The sequence below is a fragment of the Pristiophorus japonicus genome, chromosome 6, assembly GCF_044704955.1.
Source record: "Pristiophorus japonicus isolate sPriJap1 chromosome 6, sPriJap1.hap1, whole genome shotgun sequence".
NCBI lineage: Eukaryota > Metazoa > Chordata > Chondrichthyes > Pristiophoridae > Pristiophorus > Pristiophorus japonicus.
In genome coordinates, this window is record NC_091982.1 from 225,359,292 (window position 1) to 225,380,778 (window position 21,487).

At 46.5% G+C, this 21,487-nt stretch overlaps 2 protein-coding genes across 2 annotated transcripts in view; both read right to left on the reverse strand.

The window, feature by feature from the left end:
- The window catches only part of atr (ATR serine/threonine kinase), a 92,092-nt gene extending 89,430 nt beyond the window's left edge, over nucleotides 1–2,662 (reverse strand). The window contains exon 1 of the mRNA XM_070883656.1: nucleotides 2,529–2,662. Coding sequence (XP_070739757.1) covers nucleotides 2,529–2,635 — 107 coding nt within the window. The 5' untranslated portion in view covers nucleotides 2,636–2,662. The remainder of the gene's footprint in view (nucleotides 1–2,528) is intronic.
- A 4,130-nt stretch (nucleotides 2,663–6,792) lies between these two features.
- On the reverse strand, nucleotides 6,793–8,850 carry LOC139266264 (membrane progesterone receptor epsilon-like). Its single transcript, XM_070884094.1, is given in 4 exon segments — nucleotides 6,793–6,820; nucleotides 7,997–8,175; nucleotides 8,177–8,195; nucleotides 8,456–8,850. Coding segments are annotated over 4 exon segments (621 nt in total).
- Between the last annotated feature and the right edge of the window lie 12,637 nt (nucleotides 8,851–21,487).

Genomic DNA, 21,487 nt, shown 5'->3' on the forward strand with positions numbered 1-21,487 from the left:
ATCACCTACACTAGAGACTTGAACACAATCGAGAACCACACATCACTGCAGTACTAAAGGAGAGCTGCACGGTCAGACATGCCAAAGTCCGATCTGCCTGATCAGGTGAACATAAAAGATTCCATGGCACTATTCGAAGAAAAGCAGGCGAGTTTTCCCAGTGTCTGGCACTCAAACAACTTCACTAAAAAGATTATCTTGTCAATTATCTCATTGCTGTTTGTGGGACTTTGCTGTGTGCAAACTGGCTGTCATGTTTCCGACATTATGTGACTATAACTGCAACAGTAACTATAACTCAAAAGTACTTTATTGACTAGAATGTCCCAAGGATGTGAAAGGCGATATATAAATGCAAATTCTTTCTTCTCTTTTACCTATCCAAAAACAGCCAGAGCATCTCTTGCAATGTCTTCCCTTCCAATCCCTGCATCATCTTCATAACATAAGAAATAGGAACAGGAGTAGGCCATACGGCCCCTCGAGCCTGCTCCGCCATTCAATAAGATCATGGCTGATCTGATCATGGACTCAGCTTCACTTCCCCGCTCGCTCCCCATAACCCCTTATTGTTTAAGAAACTGTCAATTTCTGTCTTAAATTTATTCAATGTCCCAGCTTCCACAGCTCTCTCAGGCAGCGAATTCCACAGATTTACAATCCTCAGAGAGAAGAAATTGCTCCTCATCTGTTTTAAATGGGCGGCCCCTTATTCTAAGATCATGCCCTCTAGTTCTAATCTCCCCCATCAATGGAAACATCCTCTCTGTATCCATCTTGTCAAGCCCCCTCATAATCTTATACGATTCGATAAGATCACCTCTCATTCTTCTGAATTCCAATGAGTAGTCTTCTTAGGAGTCTCCCCTTCATCTACATCACCCAAAGATATCGGAGCAGCTTCCACATGTACATTTGATGGTACAAAGCTCTGCTTCCCTACCATCATCATAGGCAGTCCCTCGGAATCGAAGAAGACTTTCTTCCACTCCTGAAGTGTGTTCTTTGGTGGCTGAACAGTCCAATATGAGAGCCACAGACTCTGTCACAGGTGGGACAGACATTCGGCGAGGGAAGGGTTGGGTGGGACTGGTTTGTCACACACTCCTTCTGCTGCCTGCGCTTGACCTCTTGGTCCCTCCACTGCCAGTCTGCGTGTCCAATATCCAATATTGTATGAGCTGTAATTTCCTCCACTTCATCATTGGGAAGATCAAAACCATTTTCTTCAGCTTGCGTTGCAAACTTCATCCTGCCATCAGCCCCCACCCCCTCAAACTGAATCAGACTGTTATTAATCTCAGCATTATATCTGATCCCGATCTGAGCTTCCAACCACTTACCCTCTCCATCACAAGACCTCCTACTTCCACCTTTGTAATATTGCCCTCCTCCATCCCATCTGCCACTGAAACCCTCACAGATGCCATGGTCAATTTCAGATTATTCCCATGCTATCCTGCTGGCTTCTATATCCTATCCCTCATCAGGTCCCGCTCGCCCATCACTCCTGTCCTTGCTGACCTACGTTGACGCACAATCCTCTCATTCTGTGGTCAGGATAAGGAAGAAACGTTTGCATTTATATGGCATCTTTCACAACCTCAGGACATTCCAAACTGCTTTACACCAATGAAATACTTTTGAAATGTAGTCACTGTTGTATCCAATTTGCACACAGCAATATAATGACCAGATCCTATGTTTTGGTGATGTTGATTAAATTAGTGACATGGGATCGTTTAAATACACCTGAAAGAGCAGACGGGGCCTCGGTTTAACGTCTCATAGGAAAGACAGCACGTCTGACAGTGATGCACTCCCTCAGCCTAGATGTTGCACTCAAATCCTGAAGCGGGGCTTGAACCGACAACCTTCCGACGCAGAAGTGAGAGCCACAGCTGATATAGAGACTTGACACATAGACACCGTGATCCAAACAGAAGCATTAAATGTCAAAACACCCAAGGTGGTCCTGACTTTCAGCACTACCAGCAGTAATTTGTGCCTTAAGGCAGTATTTTAGCCTGTAATAGAAGTGTTTTAGCCTGTAATAGAAATGGGGTATAACGTTGTATTGGGATGAGCAAGAGCCGAGAGCCCTGCTACCATAAAACAAATCCCTCCCCATCACCCAATAATGTTTTAATTATATTATGGCCTTTAAGTAATTGCAAACGTGCACATTAACTGTTAGGTTGTGTAATATCACCTCAAATAAAATAGTTTTCATTTGTGATTAAATCAATTCGATTTTAGCTATTAAAAAGCCCTCGGAATGTAAAACAAATAAAAGAAAATTAAAGAGATCAATGTGTATACAGTCAGTCAAAGAGCAAGAAAGTTGGGCTTTGTAGACATTGCATTAAATCAGTGAGAGTTGCTCCAGGAGCTGAGGGAGGCGCAGAGGCCACTGACAGGGCGAATGCTCCCCAAACTCGAGAGGCCGGCTGTGTGGGCCTGGTCTCCCCGGGATCCAGTGCAGGGCGGGGATCCAGGGCGGGGATCCAGTGCCGGGATCCACTCACCTCTCCAGTTCCCGCAGGGCCGGCAGCATGGAGGCCATCTCCAGCCCCTGCTCCGACATCCTGACACCTGTATCCGCCTCGCCAACAGGCTCGGGGCCCACTTTCATTCAGTGCCCAGGCTGCCGGGCGCCGCTCGCAACTGCCGCCGCGCCGCGTCAGGGGGCGGGGCACTCCCCCCGGTCACCCAGTCAGGGGGAGGGGGCGGTGCACTCCCCCCCCGGTCACCCAGTCAGGGGAAGGGGGCGGGGCACTCCCCCCCGGTCACCCAGTCAGGGGAAGGGGGCGGGGCACTCCCCCCCGGTCACCCAGTCAGGGGAAGGGGGCGGGGCACTCCCCCCCGGTCACCCAGTCAGGGGAAGGGGGCGGGGCACTCCCCCCCGGTCACCCAGTCAGGGGAAGGGGGCGTGGCACTCTCCGGCTGAGGCGGGAATGGAGCAACTGTCGCCGCGCCGCGTCAGGGGGCGGGGCACTCCCCCCGGTCACCCAGTCAGGGAGAGGGGGCGCGGTACTCCCCCCCACCCAGTCAGGGAGAGGGGGCGGGGCACACTCCGGCTGAGGCGGGAATGGAGCAACTGCCGCGCGCCGGGCCAGGGGGTGGGGCCGCGTGCAGCTTGACCCCGCCCACTCCCCCCATATCCAGTCAGGGGGAGGGGGCGGGGCACCGTGTGCAGCCTGACCCCGCCCAGTCAGTTTAACGTCTCATCCGAAAGACAGTGCAGCACTCCCTCAGTATGGCACTGGAGGGTCAGCAGAGATGTTTGTGTGAATGATCATCATAGGCAGTCCCTCGGAATTGAGGAAGACTTGCTTCCACTCCCAAAGTGAGTTCTCTGGTGGCTGAACAGTCCGATAGGAGAGCCACAGACCCTGTCACAGGTGGGACAGACATTCGTCGAGAGAAGGGGTCGGTGGGGCTGGTTTGCCGCATGCTCCTTCCGCTGCCTGCGCTTGGCCTCTTCATGTTCTTTGCGCCGAGACTCGAAGAGTTCAACGCCCTCCCGGATTCACTTTCTCCACCTAGGGCGGTCTGCGGCCAGGGTCTCCCAGGTGTCAGCGGTGATATCGCACTTTACCAGGGAGGCTTTGAGGGTGTCCTGCTGTCCTCCTTTGGCTTGTTTACCATGAAGGAGCTCCGCATAAAGCAATTGCTTCGGGAGTCTCGTATCTGGCATGTGAACTATGTGGCCTGCCCAGTGAAGCTGATCGAGTGTGGTCAGTGCTTCAATACTGGGGATATTAGCCTGGTCGAGGACACTGATGTTGGTGCACCTGTCCTCCCAGGAGATTTGCAGGATCTTCCGGAGACATCGTTGGTGATATATCTCCAGCAACTTGAGGTGCCTTCTATACATCGTCCATGCCTCGGATCCATACAGGAGGGCGGGTATTACTACAGCCATGTAGACCATGTGAATGATACGAGGCCCCTGAACTCAGAGATGTCCAGAACATATGAATAAGTTGGAGAAGTCTGAGATTTGTGAGGAGGTCAAAGAATCGGGGACTTGAGGAGGTTGTTGAAGCTGCGGTCAGTCAGGAAAGCCAAAGCATTACCAACAAATGAGCCAGCAGGAGCAGCAGCAGAGATAGGAAGCCACAGCTGAGCAGCACTGAGCCACTAACCGTTGGCCCAGATTGTGCTAGAGCAGGACATCTATTAATTGGACTTGTTCATGCACGTTTAGCTTTTGCTCAAAGTGTGAGCTAATAACGACGCAGTGAGTGCAACAGGGCATCTGGGACCTTGGTGAACAACGGTAAAAAAGTATACCTCCTTAATCAATGAAATTAAAGGATTGAGAAATGAACAGGAAGGACTAAGAAGGAGGGTGAATTAGAGTGGGTGAATTTAATGTAAAATCAGGTACAGAAAGATAAATAAAGGGAGGAAAAGAAAGATTGGTTTAAGAGAGTAATAAAAGACAGAACGGAAAAGTAAAAAAAGATGGTTCAAGAATATAAATTGTTGTCAGTGATCTCTGAATGGATTGCACCGGAGATGCTGAAGTAAACCCCCCAGGAACTAATGGTTTCACACACGAACTGCAGATTCCAGACTGTAGTGTAACACTGTTTTCCTTAGTTTGGTTCAAAAATGCTCATTGAATCAAGTTTTATTTTATATTCACAGTTGATTAACATAACAAAGTACCGAAAATTAAAATACATAATAACAGTTTGGGATAGAAGACCTTTGGTCCATCTAGCCCAGCTATCCATGGCATTACTTTGATATATTTCTAATAACTCTAAATTCCTTGTTGACGAGAACCTTTTAGTTCCACATACCTACCAACCTTTTAGTAAAAATTATGTACACAGATTACTTGGATCTAACTTGGCCAAACCTTTCATCCATCATATCCCTTCACAGTCTTCTCTTTTCAGGACAGGAAAGTCCCAGGATATTCTTTCCTCATTTGTCATTCTGTTAGATTCTGGGATCAACTATGTAGCCCTTCTCTGTACTCAATAACTGATTATCTTTTTTGAAATAGCAATACCAAACCTGCAAAATATCGTCTCACCAGGGCCAAATACACTTTGTGTATGTCCCTTTGTATGTCTCTCTTTAGCTGTGTTAAAGCAATATAAATTCGCTGTCTGTCCCAATTTCTGTCAGACTCCTTATCTATGCACTTTTCTCTTTCCTGCACCTTTTCCTCCAAAATTCCTCCACCAGTTTTCTGTTACCAGCATGTTCTATTGGCATAGACCTTAATGATTGTTTTAGATTAAACTTTAAAAAAGAATATGTTGTAAATGTTATCTATTATTTCAAAATAACTAGCTATTCCCCAAAATAGCCTTCGTTTGTCATAAATTTCTATGATTCTATGAATGACATATAGGGGATTTGATCCCTGATTTGGGAAGCACCCAAGGCCAGTTGCAAAGAGAATACCAGTTTCTAGACTTGATTATTCCATTGTTCTCCTGGCCGGTCTCCCATCAACCACCCTCTGTAAACTGGAGCTCATCCAATATTCTGCTGCCTGTATCCTAACTCGCAGTAAGTCCCATTCACCCATTACCCCTGTGCTCACTGACCTATATAGGCCCCCGGTCATGCAATGCCTCAATTTTAAAATTCTCATCGTTATTTTCAAATCCCTCCAAGGTCACGCCCCTCCCTATCTCTATAATCTTCCAGCCCTATGTTACAACCCTCCGGGATCTCTGCGCTCCTCTAATTCTGCCCTCTTGCACATCCTCAATTTTAATCGTTCCCATTGGTGGCCGTGCCATCAGCTGCCGAGGCCCTAAGCTCTGGAATTCCCTCCCTAAACCTCTCCGCCTCGCTCCTTCTCCTCCTTTAAGATGCTCCTTAAAAACTACCTCTTACATCTGTCCTAATATCTCCTTATGTACCTCAGTGTCAAATTTTGTTTCATAAAGCTCCTGTGAAGTACCTTAGGATGTTTTATTATGTTAAAGATGCTATATAATGAAAAACGAATGTCGCAGTCTCTCCCAAGCTGGAGAACATAAGAGTTCGGAGCAGAAGTAGGCCATACGGCCCTCGAGCCTGCTCTGTCATTCAATAAGATCATGGTTGATATTCTACATCAACTCCACTTTCCCGCCTTATCCCCATATCCTTTGATTCCCTTCGTGCTCAAAATCTATCGATCTCAGTCTTAAATATACTCATCGACTGAGCATCAACAGCCTGCTGGGGTAGAGAATTACAAAGATTCACAACTCTCTGAGTGAAAATAATTCTCCTCATCTCAGTCCTAAATGGCTGGCCTCTTAGCCTATGACTCCTAGTTCGAGATTCTCCAGCCCGGGGGAAATAGCCTCCCAGCATCTACCCTGACAAGCCCTCTAAGAATTTTATACACTTCAATGAGATCACCTAAACTCGAGAGATATAGGCCCGTTCTACTCAATCTCTCCTCATAAGACAGCTCTCTCATTCCAGGAATCAATCTAGTGAACTTTTGTTGCATGTAGATCCTTTCTTAGGTAAGGAGATCACAGCTGTACGCATTACTCCAGGTGTGGTCTCACCAAAGCCCTATATAATTGCAACAAAACTTCTTTACTCTTCTATTCCTAACTCCTTGCAACAAAGGTAAATATATCATCTGTCAAGGAAGGACTGAACGAGCCTGATGGAACCATAGAAACATAGAAATTTACAGCGCAGAAGGAGGCCATTCCGACCCATCTTGTCCGCGCCGGCCGACAAAGAGCCGCACGGCCCGCGGTCAGCAGCCCTGAAGGTTACATATAAACCTATGAACAATGAACCATGCTAACCAATCTCATTCGCTTCCTTACAGCTGAACAATATTAAAAATAAAACGAATTGTACAGATTGCATTATAATGAAAGAAATTTGGTGATGAAATTCTGAAAAGGGAGGCAAGGTAAGTGAGATACAAGGAACCCAAGCAGAAGGAATGAATCGCTATGAACATAAGGGCTTAGAAATTGGCCTCCTTAGCGCCTCACGTTATCGCCTCCGGGGGCCAATAATGGGGCACGAAGCGCTTACTGACTGTGAGAAAATCGACTCCCGCTATATTCGGCGGGAGATTTGCGGCAGCGGTAGGACGTTGCACCCCGTTCTTATTTGCCTGGAGATCGTGACGTCATTGCCATGCGCAATGTCCCGGGCCTGAACTTCTGGTCTGCCCCCTGTAGCATCACCGGGCAAAAACACCGGTGGCTGCAGGAGGCATTCATCAGTAGGTTGGGTGCTTAAAGGCCGAGATAGGTGAAAAAAATTCTAAAATGCTCCGTGTGCATTTTTTTCCATCCTTTTCGCCCACAATCGATCAGCCCAGCACTCTGCTGCAGTGCATCGGGCTGATCGGGCCAGATCCCGGCAGCCGTCGGCGACTCGGGAAGTTTTTCCCTGACAGAGCCTGTAGCGATGCGCCTTCCCTTTAAGGGAGGGAAGGTGCCTTCCAATGCGGCAGCGCTGCACCCCTACTGTCCTGCCTTCTGCCTGCTGTGCTCCAGGAAGGAAGTGGCGTGCTTGATTTTGCTTCCTGAAGTTTTTTAAAGTTGAGAAACAGCGCCTGCTGCTAATTTTTTCAACTTTTAAAAGTTAGTGCCCCAAACGGGGCGCTCCTGAATTTGCCCCCCAAGGAGGTAATGGGCCCAACAAGCTTGCCCTTCTACACAGCATACAACTTTTAACCCATCGTAAATTATTTTGACTCCTGCTGATTATAATTTTCATGTCGTGTTTCCATCTAAACGGGCATGTCCTTGCTTTCTGAGAGCCCATAATTTTAATAGATGCTCTACAGATGATCATATGAATGAAACAATCACAGTATTCCTGGAAGTAGGCAAAATGTGTTAGGTTTCACAATCTTCATGTCACCAATACCATCAATATATTTTATTAATTTTGCACACAAACAGGTAAATGTTTAGCAAATCTCTTAATCACCAACAGAAAGCTCACTAACAAAAGCAACATTGCCCCTATTGTGTCAGCAAACCTTGGGATGATTGATGGAGACTTAACCAAACTAGTAAATCCATATTCCAAATAACACAGTTGATCGTAAATAGTCAGGAAATTCAACAAATGGAACCACTGATGACTCTGTCCTATGACATCAAATTGGCCTGGCCAAATCCTCTCTGGAATTCTGCTCACATTAAAAATAATTGGCAACCATTAACCATATGCGTCGTCTACAAATATGAAAAAATAAAGTTAGATTTTTTAAGGAAAGTTCAAAGAAAAGTGTTTCAATGACTATGGGCACTGTCACACAGAGTTATGGCAAACACAATTGCTCATATCATGTAGCGATACTGTGCCCAATCAATGGGCAATGGTGCAAATAATGATAAATAAGAATGTTACAGGAATAGATAAAGCAGAGTACAACTTAAACACAATACTGTATTCTGTACATTGTCCATGCTTTTCCAGCAACCTAGTCACTCAAGTAGGATTCATCACAGTCAGCAGTGGGAATATATAGTAGTAACAGGCAATAGCAAATCCGAACCCATAAAAGTTTAAGGCAACATAATCCATGTAGTAGAAGGTTTGACGAAGCTGCAGTGACAGACAGTTAAGTCCATGGGTGGCACAGCTTTCAGCTAAGATCATTGAGACACCAAATGCAAAGCACAACATAGGCAAAATAAATGGATGATCATAGCTAACCTCCATATTGTTGAAAACGAAATTATAAAACATGTGCAAAAAAAAAAATAATGGGATGAAATGAGTCCAAAAGTTAAAGGTTTCATTTGTTGGCTGAAAGATGGAACACAAACACTCCATTACAGTATAATTCGGCCTTCGGTATCTTGAAAAAATGAAGCACTCACGCATTCCATAGGGTACATCTTCACACACAATGAAAGTGGTGTTCCGTCTTCTAGGCACTTTACTGACATTTGACAGGTTATTACTACAGTATTACCAATGATAATTTAGTTGAAAAGTTCTATAAAATCTCTTTCTCTGTACTGAGCTAGGTGTTCATGATTTTATTTTTTATTCAGATATGTAACCACAATGTATGCGAGTTTAAAACAAATATTTTTTTCAGCCATGGATTTATGAAAGGGAAATCATGCTTGACAAATCTTCTGAAATTTTTTGAGGATGTAACTAGTAGAATGGACAAGGGAGAACCGGTGGATGTGGTGTATTTGGACTTTCAAAAGGCTTTTGACAAGGTCCCACACAAGAGATTGGTGTGCAAAATTAAAGCACATGGTATTGGGGGTAATGTATTGACATGGATAGAGAACTGGTTGGCAGACAGGAAGCAGAGAGTCGGGATAAACGGATCCTTTTCAGAATGGAAGGCAGTGACTAGTGGGGTGCCGCAGGGCTCAGTGATGGGACCCCAGATACTTACAATATACATTAATGATTTAGATGAAGGAATTAAGTGTAATATCTCCAAGTTTGCAGATGACACTAAGCTGGGTGGCGGTGTGGGCTGTGTGGGGGACGCTAAGAGACTGCAGGGTGACTTGGACAGGTTAGGTGAGTGGGCAAATGCATGGCAGATGCAGTATAATGTGGACAAATGTTAGGTTATCCACTTTGGTGGCAAAAGCACGAAGGCAGAATATTATCTGAATGGCGGCAGATTAGGAAAAGAGGAGGTGCAACGAGACCTGGGTGTGATGGTACCATCAGTCATTGAAAATTGGCATGCAGGTGCAGCAGGCTTTCATAGCAAGAGGATTTGAGTATAGGAGCAGAGACGTCTTACTGCAGTTGTACAGGGCCTTGGTGAGGCCTCACCTGGAATATTGTGTTTAGTTTTGGTCTCCTAATCTGAGGAAGAACATTCTTGCTATTGAGGGAGTGCAGTGAAGGTTCACCAGACTGATTCCCAGGCTGGCAGGACTGACATATGAGGAGAGATTGGATTGACTGGGCCTTTATTCACTGGAGTTTAGAAGGATCAGAGAGGATCTCATAGAAACATATAAAATTCTGACGGGACTGGACAGGTTAGATGCGGGTAGAATGTTCCCGATGTTGGGGAAGTCCAGAACCAGGAGACACAGTCTAAGGATAAGGGGTAAGCCATTTAGGACTGTGATGAGGAGAAACTTCTTCGCTCAGAGTTGTTAACCTGTGGAATTCCCGACCGCAGAGAGTTGTTGATGCCAGTTCATTGGATGTATTCAAGAGGGAGTTAAATATGGCCCTTACGGCTAAAGGGATCAAGGGTTATGGAAAGAAATCAGGAAAGGGGTACTGAGGGAATGATCAGCCATGACCTTATTGAATGGTGGTGCAGGCTCGAAGGGCCGAATGGCCTGCTCCTGCACCTATTTTCTATGTTTTTATGTAACATGTTGAGGGAAATGAACAGGAAGCGTCTAATTGGACATTCCACACAAGTTATGTACACTTGCTGTTGCTAGAATGCTAGTTATGATGTCACAATAGGTGCTGAGGAGGTGCCAAGTTCTCCAGAGTTAGAGGGAAAGTTAGATGCCGAGTTACATATTTTATACTATTGTACTTAATTGTGAAAAAATAGAAATGGTAAACGAAAGGCTAAAGATAAACAATGCTAATATTATTCCTATATTTAAAAAGGGAGATCAAGTAAATCCATGGAACTATAGACCAGTTAGCTTAATGTCGGTGGTAATAAAGATAATGGAATCTTTACTCAAAGATGTAATAGAAAAACATCTAGAAAACAAAAATATAATGTCCCGGAGTTTGCGGTCACCAACAAAACAAAGACATTCGTTGCTGGCCCAGAAGTAAGCTTTGCACAAAGATCTTGCAATCGAGAACTTCGGATTTTCTGATGAGTAGTTCAAATCAACAGAGTATAGTGGGGATCCCCTAATGTGAGCTGCTGTGATGGCAACAAGCTGCCTAAGCAGCCAATCAAAATGTAGAATTCTCACAGACAGCGAACAACGCAGTGAGTAAACTCTTAAAATTCAATTTTTTTTTTATGTTAGAGGGAGCAAAACAAAGATTGGTGCTCTCAGATGGGGAAAAGGCAACCCTGAAATAAAGATGAAAAAACTTTAAAATACATATATTTTTTAAAGTTTCTTCATTTTAATTTTTATTAAAATTGATAAATTTGACACTGCACAAAATTAAAATTAGATTTTCAGGGCCATAACCTTAGTTTCGTAATCAACACACTATTAAAATCCCAGTTACTACTGATTCCTTTGGGTCTAACTTAGTGGTGAATTTAACAGCGTAATTAGAAGTGCCGAGGTTTTCATCAGTTTCTCTGATTTGAGAGATTGCACTGATTGCCGGCTCCATGGACGGTGGTGGGGGTGCGTGTAGCACAGTGCAGCCTGTGGAGCACTGCATGACATACTACAACTTCAGCATTTCCCATGCGCCTGCACATGCACCAAATCCTGAAATTATGGTCAATTTCAAAGGCGGAATGATGGCGAACTCTGCCAGTTTGCCGTCATGCGGAACGCAAATTCCGGGCCATTAAAGAATAGTCAACATGAATTTCAAAAAGTAAGCATCATGCTTCACAAACCTTATTGAATTCTTTGAAGAAGCAACAGAAAGAATAGACAAGGGTACTGTAATGTAATTGAGCACCCAAAAAACAGCCAAGATGCCGTCATAATTCTAGGCCAGTGTCTGTCTGATACATCTATGGATTGCATACTTGCTGACGTGGCATATGCCCCCTATGTGGACCTGCAACAATCTGGTACCATAAAAGTTAAATGATGCAACCTTCACAGGTATGGAAATTTGAGAAGCTGACTACAAGTCAGCTTGGAGCAGATGATATAACTTAATGACAACTTCAGTAAAACATGTCTCTTCGGACATGCCCAGGTTTGAATGTCAGGTTCTGGCATACTGATGGGTGTGAACGTAACACAAAGAGTATTGTTGCTATCGTAAAGTGTAATCCCAAAGTAATTTCCAATCTCAGCACTTTGCTGCAATATGGATGAAAAATGTGGTAAACAACGTTAAGATGCAAAAATAGCTCATCCAAGCAATTTGAATTTTGCTGAGGAATCTCATTATTTTAATAATTCTTTTGCAAGGAGGCCAACACAAGTCAGCAGAACAGCCTAGCATTTGACCCCTTTTTAACTGCCACAAAGTGTGGCACACAGCAGCTTGGGCGCCTGTCTCTTTGTTACTGATATCCCAGTTTGCACTTGCCCACAGCAGAACCCATGCCCGCAATAAAGCCTTCAATTTTGAAGCAGCGGGCTCAATGGACTTTTTCTCATTCCATTCCTTAAAATGTTTAGTCTAGGTTGGACCTCCCTTATCCGGCACTACCCGTCGTCCGGCATTATTCCAGCGGCCGGGCGCAGAACGCGGCCAAACTACACCCCGACTTTGGGCCCACGCCAACACTTGGCCCACCCTGGGATCGGCCCGACACCCAGCCCACCCTGCGGCCACTCCGACACTCGGCCCACCCTGGAACCGGTCCGACACTCAGCCCACCTTGGGGCCGCTCCAACACTCAGTCCACCCTGGGGCCGCTCCGACACCCGGCCCACCCTGGGGCCACTCCAACACTCAGCCCACCCTGGGGCAGCTCCGACACTCGGCCCACCCTGGAGCCGCTCCGACACTCGGCCCACCCTGGGGCCGGTCCGACACTCGGTCCACCCTGGGCCGGTTCGACAGTCGGCCCATCCTGGGGCCGCTCCAACACTCAGCCCACCCTGGGGCCGCTCCGACACCCGGCCCATCCTGGGGCCACTCCAACACTCAGCCCACCCTGGGACCGCTCCGACACCCGGCCCACTGGGTCCACATCGACACTTCAGGCCCACCTGGGATGGCGACCTCCTCCCCCACTCCCCGACCTCGGGTCGCCTCCCCCCCTGCCTCAGGCCACTGACCTCCCCTCATCCGGTAAAATCCCTTATCTGGCACAGGGCAGGTCCTGAGTGTGCCGGATAAGGGACGTTCAACCTGTATGTAATATGAACAACATTAATTATGCAGTAACAGCCTGCTGGCACTAGATGTTATAACATCCTTTGTAAATAGTATTATTTATCCACTTACTGACAAAGTTACCTCTATTATGAAATATGGAGAATTAGTATAGGAATACTGTAACGAAAGCTAGCACTGTTGTAATTGTGAGCCTCCTCATGTGTGCTGGCAACTAGTGAAGTGTCAAACTTCTTTGGTTTTAATTGGTAAGAGTATCAATCCTTCTATTTTCTCCTCTGTTCCTTGGTATGATGGGTCACGATTCTTTTTTGACTGGAAGGTGGGAATGACATTTGCATTTAGCTGTTAGAAGGTATAGGACAGTGGTCTAACAGTGTCTCACTCCCTGATTAATATGTCTTCCAGTCGAGTTCCAATACCGCCCCCACCAAGCCCCCACACATCCAAAGGTGGGAAACTGAGATTGGGCGATTGAATCGGTGTCTGCCTACTATGGTATTGCCAGTCTGCCATTATGTGAAATATCTCTTGCCGTGTTTCAAATATATTTATTTTGCTGTTGTCACTAAAGGACATTGGACTGGATTTTCGGTTCTGGTCATTTCGGGGCAATAATAGCGGTGGGCGGTAAAGTTTGCGCCGGGAAATGGTTTGCGTCCTCAGCCACAAAATTCGTCAGCTGGGCACTGAATGTGGGGCGGAGTGCTAAGGGAGGCGTTGCACACCTCTTTTAGGGCGCTTCTGCCGGCTGAACAAGCGAAATCCCGAGCTAAACAGCCAGCCTCGGAGCAACCTAAGAGAGGTCCGGTGGGCGGTGGGGGGGGATCCACCAAAAACATTCCCAATTTTTAACTCACGCCACCACAACATAAATCGCAAAGAAGAAGGAAAAACAATCCCACTTACCTGAGGTCGGCAGTACTTACCTCACTGCGACCGCTACAGCTTAGAATGCCCGCTTCCACAGGCGTTCCCACCAGGGGGCGCTCTACAGAGCGCTAGGGGTCATGCACGATCCATATATCGAGCCGGTGTCGCAACCCAGGGCGTTTCACACCAGCTCGCCTCTCCCGGGCAGTACTGCTCCGTGCCCCGCTGAAACTGGCACCGAATGTCCCGGTGTGGCGCTGGAAGCTGGCGGCCCGTCCAGAACTGCTTACCGCCGCTATTGCCGCTGCTCCGGGGCGCTAACAGGGCTGGCAGAAGACCGAAAATCCAATCACCAATGTTTTATTTTTATTTTTTCCCCCCAGAACTTTACACAGTGTACCTTTTGCTTACATTATTTATTTTTTCAGAATAAAATGACAACCCTGCATATCAGACTGGCTGCAGCTATTACCTAACTCTTGTGCAGATATTTCAGGGGATGGATAATGTGTAATAACTTTCCAATGCCAACAAATCTCTTCAGCACTTTGACTGCAACAAAACTGGCAATAAAACTGTTATATATGTAAACCTGTAATTACCATATCTAACCACAGGGGCTTATCCCCTGGAGTCCCAAGGGATCCCACAATCCCTTGGGAGCACCTGTATACAAGGAGGCCTCGCAGGCTGGAGAGGCACTCTGAGATCTGTAATAAAGGACTACGGTCACACTTTACTTTGAGCTTGCAGTATCTAGTGTGACTCTTTATTCAAGACATAATAACTGGCGACGAGATACAGATGACGAACCCCAACGCAACAATGCAGAGAACCGTGGGCATCCTGGAGACATTTTCGGAGGGAGATGATTGGGAAACCTTCGTGGAGCAATACTTCATGGCCAACGAGCTGGAAGGAGAAGCGAACGCTGCCAAACGAAGGGCGATCCTCCTCACCGCTTGCGGGGCACCAACGTAAGGCCTCATGAAAAATCTGCTCGCTCCAGTGAAACCCACAGACAAGTCGTACGATGAGTTATACACACTGGTGAAGGAGCATCTAAACCCGAAGGAAAGCGATCTGAAGGCGAGGTATCGGTTTTACATGTACACGAGGTCTGTTCATCAGGAGCTGGCTGGGAAAGATACGCTGGAACTGGGACAATGCCAAGCGCTTTCGTCTGTCGACGACATCTCATGCTGTAGGGGAGGACGAAAACCCCCTCATTTTATCCAGAAGGAAAAGGGCTGTGGGATCGGTCTGTGCTGTGAATTGAAACCGACCTTGGCAGAGCAGTGATTGGACGGGGGAGGACACCGGAGGGCCAATGGTGGGACAGAGTCAGCCCGAAGCATGGGGCTTTCAAGCCAATGGGAGAGCACTCCAGGGGTGCTCTTGCAGCACTCAGGGTACCTCACAGGCCAGGCATAAGCTGTGAGGGCAGAAGCCCAGAGAGAGACACCCAAGGCACAACAACACTCCCTGAGAACCCCTTACAATGCGCCCAGGTCCTAAACAAGTTTCCCTCGCTGTTCGAACCAGGCATCGGGAAGTTCCATGGAGCAAAAGTGCAGATCCATTTGATTCCGGGGGCGCGACCCATCCATCACAAGACGAGAGCCGTACCTTACATGATGAGAGAGAGAGTGGAGCTTGAGCTGGACCGGCTGCAATGAGAGGGCTCCATTTCGCCGATCGAATTCAATGAGTGGGCCAATCCGATTCTTCCAGTCCTCAAGAGAGATGGCACCGTCAGAATCTGTGGTGATTACAAAGTAACTATCAATTGTTTCTCACTGCAGGATCAATACCCGCTACCAAATGCAGACGACCTATTTGCGATGCTGGCGGGAGGGAAACCGTTCACGAAGCTGGACTTGACCTCGGCCTACATGACGCAGGAGCTGGAGCAATCATCGAAAGGCCTCACCTGCATCAACACACACAAAGGTCTCTTCATTTACAACAGATGTCCGTTTGGGATTCGATCGGCCGCGGCGATATTCCAGAGGAACATGGAAAGCTTGCTGAAGTCGGCCCCTTGCACAGTGGTCCTCCAGGACATCTTGGTCACAGGTCGGGACACTGTCGAACACCTGCAGAACATGGAGGAGGTTCTTAGTTGGCTTAATCATGTGGGGCTCAGGCTAAAACGTTCAAAGTGCGTTTTCCTAGCGCCTGAAGTGGAGTTCCTGGGGAGAAGAGTCGTGGCAGGTGGAGTCAAGCCCACCAATTCGAAGATGGAGGCAATCAAGAATGCACCGAACGTGATGGAGCTGCAGTCGTTTCGAGGACTCCTGAACTATTTTGGTAACTTTTTACTGGGTCTTAGCAAATTGTTAGAACCGCTGCACTCTTTACTGCATAAAGGAGATGAATGGATATGGGGTAAAAGCCAAGAAAATGCCTTTGAGAAAGTTAGGAAGCTGTTATGTTCAAACAAATTGCTTATGTTACATAGAAACACAGAAACATAGAAAAGAGGTGCAGGAGTAGGCCATTCGGCTCTTCGAACCTGCACTGCCATTCAATAAGATCACAGCTGATCATTCCCTCAGTACCCCTTTCCCGCTTTCTCTCCTTACCCCTTGATCCCCTTCGCCGTAAGGGCCATATCTAACTCCCTCTTGAATATATCCAATGAATTGGCATCAACAACTCTGCGGCAAGGAATTCCATAGGTTAACAACTCTCTGAATGAAGAAGTTTCTCCTCATTTCAGTCCTAAATGGCCTACCCCTTATCCTAAGACTATGTCCCCTGGTTCTGGACTTCCCCAACATCAGGAACATTCTTCCCGCATCTAACCTGTCCAGTCCCGTCAGAATCTTATACGTTTCTATGAGATCCCCTCTCATCCTTCTAAACTCCAGTGAATACAGGCCCAGTTGATCCAGTCTCTCCTCATATGTCAGTCCAGCCATCCTGGGAATCATTCTGGTGAACCTTCGCTGCACTCCCTCATAAGCAAGAATGTCCTTCCTCAGATTAGGAGACCAAAACTGAAGACAATATTCCAGGTGAGGCCTCACTAAGGCCCTGTACAACTGCAGTAAGACCTCCCTGCTCCTGTATTCAAATCCCCTAGCTATGAAAGCCAACATACCATTTGTCTCCTTCACCGCCTGCTGTACCTGCATGCCCACTTTCAGTGACTGATGAACCATGACCCCCAGCCTCGTTGCACCTCCCCTTTTCCAATCTGCCGCCATTCAGATAATATTCTGCCTTCGTGTTTTTGGCCCAAAGTGGATAACCTCACATTTATCCACATTATAGTATCTGTCATGTATTTGCCCACTCGCCTAACCTGTCCAAGTCACCCTGCAGCCTTTTAACGTCCTCCTCACAGCTCACACCGCCACCCAGTTTAAAGTCATCAGCAAACTTGGAGATATTACACTCAATTCCATCATCTAAATCATTAATATATATTGTAAAGGGCTGGGGTCCAAGCATTGAGCCCTTGAGCACTCCACTAGTCACTGCCTGCCATTCTGAAAAGGACCCGTTTATCCCGACTCTCTGCTTCCTATCTGCCAATCAGTTCTCTATCCACGTCAGTACATTACCCCCAATACCATGTGCTTTGATTTTGCACACCAATTTCTTGTGTGGGACCTTGTCAAAAGCCTTTTGAAAGTCCAAATACACCACATCCACTGGTTCTCCCTTGTCCACTCTACTAGTTACATCCTCAAAAAATTCCAGAAGATTTGTCAAGCAGGATTTCCCTTTCATAAATCCATGCTGACTTGGACCAATCCTATCACTGATTTCCAAATGCACTGCTATTTCATCTTTAATGATTGATTCCAACATTTTCTCCACTACTGATGTCAGGCTAACCGGTCTATAATTACCCGTTTTCTCTCTCCCTCCTTTTTTAAAAAGTGGTGTTACATTCGCAACCCTCCAGTCCATAGGAACTGATCCTGAGTCGATGGAAAATCATCACCAATGCATCCACTATTTCTAGGGCCACTTCCTTAAGTACTCTGGGATGTAGACTATCAGGCCCTGGGGATTTATCGGCCTTCAATCGCATCAATTTCCCTAACACATGGTGTTACATTCGCAACCCTCCAGTCCATAGGAACTGATCCTGAGTCGATGGAAAATCATCACCAATGCATCCACTATTTCTAGGGCCACTTCCTTAAGTACTCTGGGATGTAGACTATCAGGCCCTGGGGATTTATCGGCCTTCAATCGCATCAATTTCCCTAACACAATTTCCCGCCTAATATGGATATCCTTCAGTTCTTCCTTCTCACTAGACCGTCGGTCCCCTAGTACATCCGGAAGGTTATTTGTGTCTTCCTTTGTGAAGACAGAACCGAAGTCCTCGTTCAATTGGTGTGCCATTTCTTTGTTCTCCATTATAAATTCACCCGAATCCGACTGCAAGGGACCTACTTTTGTCTTCACTAATCTTTTTCTCTTCACATATCTATAGAAGCTTTTGCAGTCAGTTTTTACGTTTCCGGCAAGCTTCCTCTCGTACTCTATTTTACCCCTCTTAATTAAACCCTTTGTCCTCCTCTGTCGAATTCTAAATTTCTCCCAGTCCTCCGGTTTGCTGTTTTTTCTGGCTAATTTGTATGTCTCTTCCTTGGATTTAACACTATCCTTAATTTCCCTTGTTAGCCACGGTTGAGCCACCTTCCCCGTTTTATTTTTACTCCAGACAGGGATGTACAATTGATGAAGTTCATCCATATGATCTTTAAAGGTTTGCCATTGCCCATCCACCGTCAACCCTTTAAGTATCATTTGCCAGTCTAATCTAGCCAATTCGCACCTCATACCATCAAAGTTACCTTTCCTTAAGTTCAGGATCCTAGTTTCTGAATTAACTTTGTCACTCTCCATCTTAATAAAGAATTCTACCATATTATGGTCACTCTTCCCCAAGGGGCCTCGCACAACAAGATTGCAAATTAGTTCCTACTCATTACACATCACCCAGTCTAGGATGGCCAGCTCTCTGGTTGGTTCCTCGACATATTGGTCAAGAAAACCATCCCTAATACACTCCAGGAAATCCTTCTCCACCGCATTGCTACCAATTAGGTTAGCCCAATCAATAAGTAGATTAAAGTCGCCCATGGTTACTGCTGTACCTTTATTGCACACATCCCTTATTTCTTGTTTGATGCTGTCTCCAACCTCACTACTACTATTCGGTGGCCTGTACACAACTAGCGTTTTCTTCACTTTGGTATTCCGTAGCTCCACCCACACTGATTCCACATCATCCAAGCTAATGTCCTTCCTTACAATTGCATTAATTTCCTCTTTAACCAGCAACGCCACCCTGCCTCCTTTTCCTTTCTGTCCGTCGTTCCTAAATGCTGAATACCCTTGTATGTTGAGTTCCCAGCCTTGGTCACCCTGGAGCCATGTTTCTGTGATGCCAATCACATCGTATCCGTTAACTGCTATCTGTGCAATTAATTCGTCCACCTGATTCCGAATACTCCTCGCATTGAGGCACAGAGCGTTCAGGCTTGTCTTTTTAACACACTTTGCCCCTTTAGAATTTTGCTGTAAAGTGGCCCTTTTTGTTTTTTGCCTTGGGTTTCTCTGCCCTCCACTTTTACTATCCTCCTTTCTATCTTTTGCTTCTGTCTCCCTTTTATTTCCCTCTGCCTGCCTGCATAGGTTCCTATCCCCCTGCCATATTAGTTTAACTCCTCCCCAACAGCACTAGCAAACACTCCCCCTCGGACATTGGTTCCAGTTCTGCCAAGGTAAGCGTTTGGTACCAGCATGTGATGCATCGTCGTACGGGGTCGGGTGTGTATTGCAACAAGCTAATGAATTTGGGAAGTTGCTTATGCATCCAGAAGTCTGTCTGAGGCTGAGGGGGCCTACGATGATCGAAAAAGAAGTGTTAGCAAGTGTTTACTTGAGATGAAATGAAATGAAATAAGAGATGAAATGTCTGTACAGGCAGACTGCCTCCTATGGGGTAATCGGGTAGTGGTGCCAAAAAAGGGCAGGGACACTTTCATTCGTGATCTCCACAGCACCCACCCAGGCATCGTAATGATGAAAGCGACAGCCAGATCCCACGTGTGGTGGCCTGGTATCGATGCAGACTTAGAGTTCTGCATGCACAAATGTAATACATGTTCACAGTTCAGCAATGCACCCAGGGAGGAGCCACTAAGTATATGGTCCTGGCCCTCCAAACCGTGGTCCAGGGTGCATGTCGACTATGCAGGCCCATTCTTAGAAAAATGTTCTTAGTGGTTGTAGATGCGTACTCCAAATGGATTGAATGTGTGATAATGACGGCAAGCATGTCCCCTGCCACCATTGAAAGCCTACGGGCTATGTTTGCCACGCACGGCCTGCCTGATGTCCTTGTAAGTGACAATGGGCCGTGCTTTACCAGTGCCGAGTTCAAGGCCTTCATGATCCGCAATGGGATCAAACATGTCACATCTGCCCTGTTTAAGCCAGTGTCCAACAGTCAGGCAGAACGAGCAGTTCAAACAATCAAGCAGAGCTTGAAAAGGGTAACTGAAGGCTCACTGCAGACTCACTTATCCCAAGTCCTGCTGAGTTACCGCACAAGACCCCACTCGCTCACTGGGATCCCTCCCGCTGAACTGCTCATGAAAAGGGCACTTAAGACAATGCTCTCTTTAGTCCACCCTGATCCACACGAACAGGTAGAGAGCAGGTGGCTTCAACAGAATACATATCATGATCACGCAAATGTGTCACGAGAAATTGAGATAAATGATCCGGTATTTGTTTTGAACTATGGACAAGGTCCCAAGTGGCTTCCTGGCACTGTTTTGGCCAAAGAGGGGAGGAGGGTGTTTGTGGTCAAACTCCCAAATGGACTCACCTGCAGGAAACACTTGGACCAAACCAAATTCAGATTTACGGACTATCTAGAACAACCCACAATATACTCTACCTTTTTCGACCCTCCAACACACAGACAAGTGCCAACCAACCCAACGGTTGACCACGAACAGAACCCATCACCCCCAGCAGCCCAGCAAGGCCAGCTGCGCAGCAGCCCAGTGAGGGCCCAAGAAATGACTTACCAAAACCAGCATTTGCACCGAGACGATCAACCAGGGAAAGGAAGGCCCCAGATCGACTCACATTGTAAATGGTCACACTATTGTCTTTGGCGGTGGGAGTGTTGTTATGTATGTAAACCTGTAAATACCATGTCTAACCACCAGAGGGCTTATCCCCTGGAGTCCCAAGGGATCCCACAATCCCTTGGGCACACCTGTATATAAGGAGGCCTCACAGGCTGGAGAGGCACGCTGAGATCTGTAATAAGGGACTACGGTCACACCTTACTTTGAGCTTGCAGTATCTAGTCTGACTCTTTATTCAAGACATAACAAAAACTACTGGCAATGTTTCATTTCATTTGAATATTTAAAAGTGAAATTACATTAGATTTAAATTAATTTTACCTATTAATGCTTCCAGTATTGCTTTTATATGAGCATTCATTTTAGAGTCTAGGGGAATCAAGGGATTTGGAGATCGGGTGGGAAATTGGAGTTGAGGTCAATGATCAACCGTGATCTTATTGAATGGCGGAGCAGGCTCGTTGATCCCGAGGGCCTTTTTCTTCCGTTCTTATGTTCTTATTCCTTTGAGTATTCCCTTAAATCCTTCCCTTTCCATT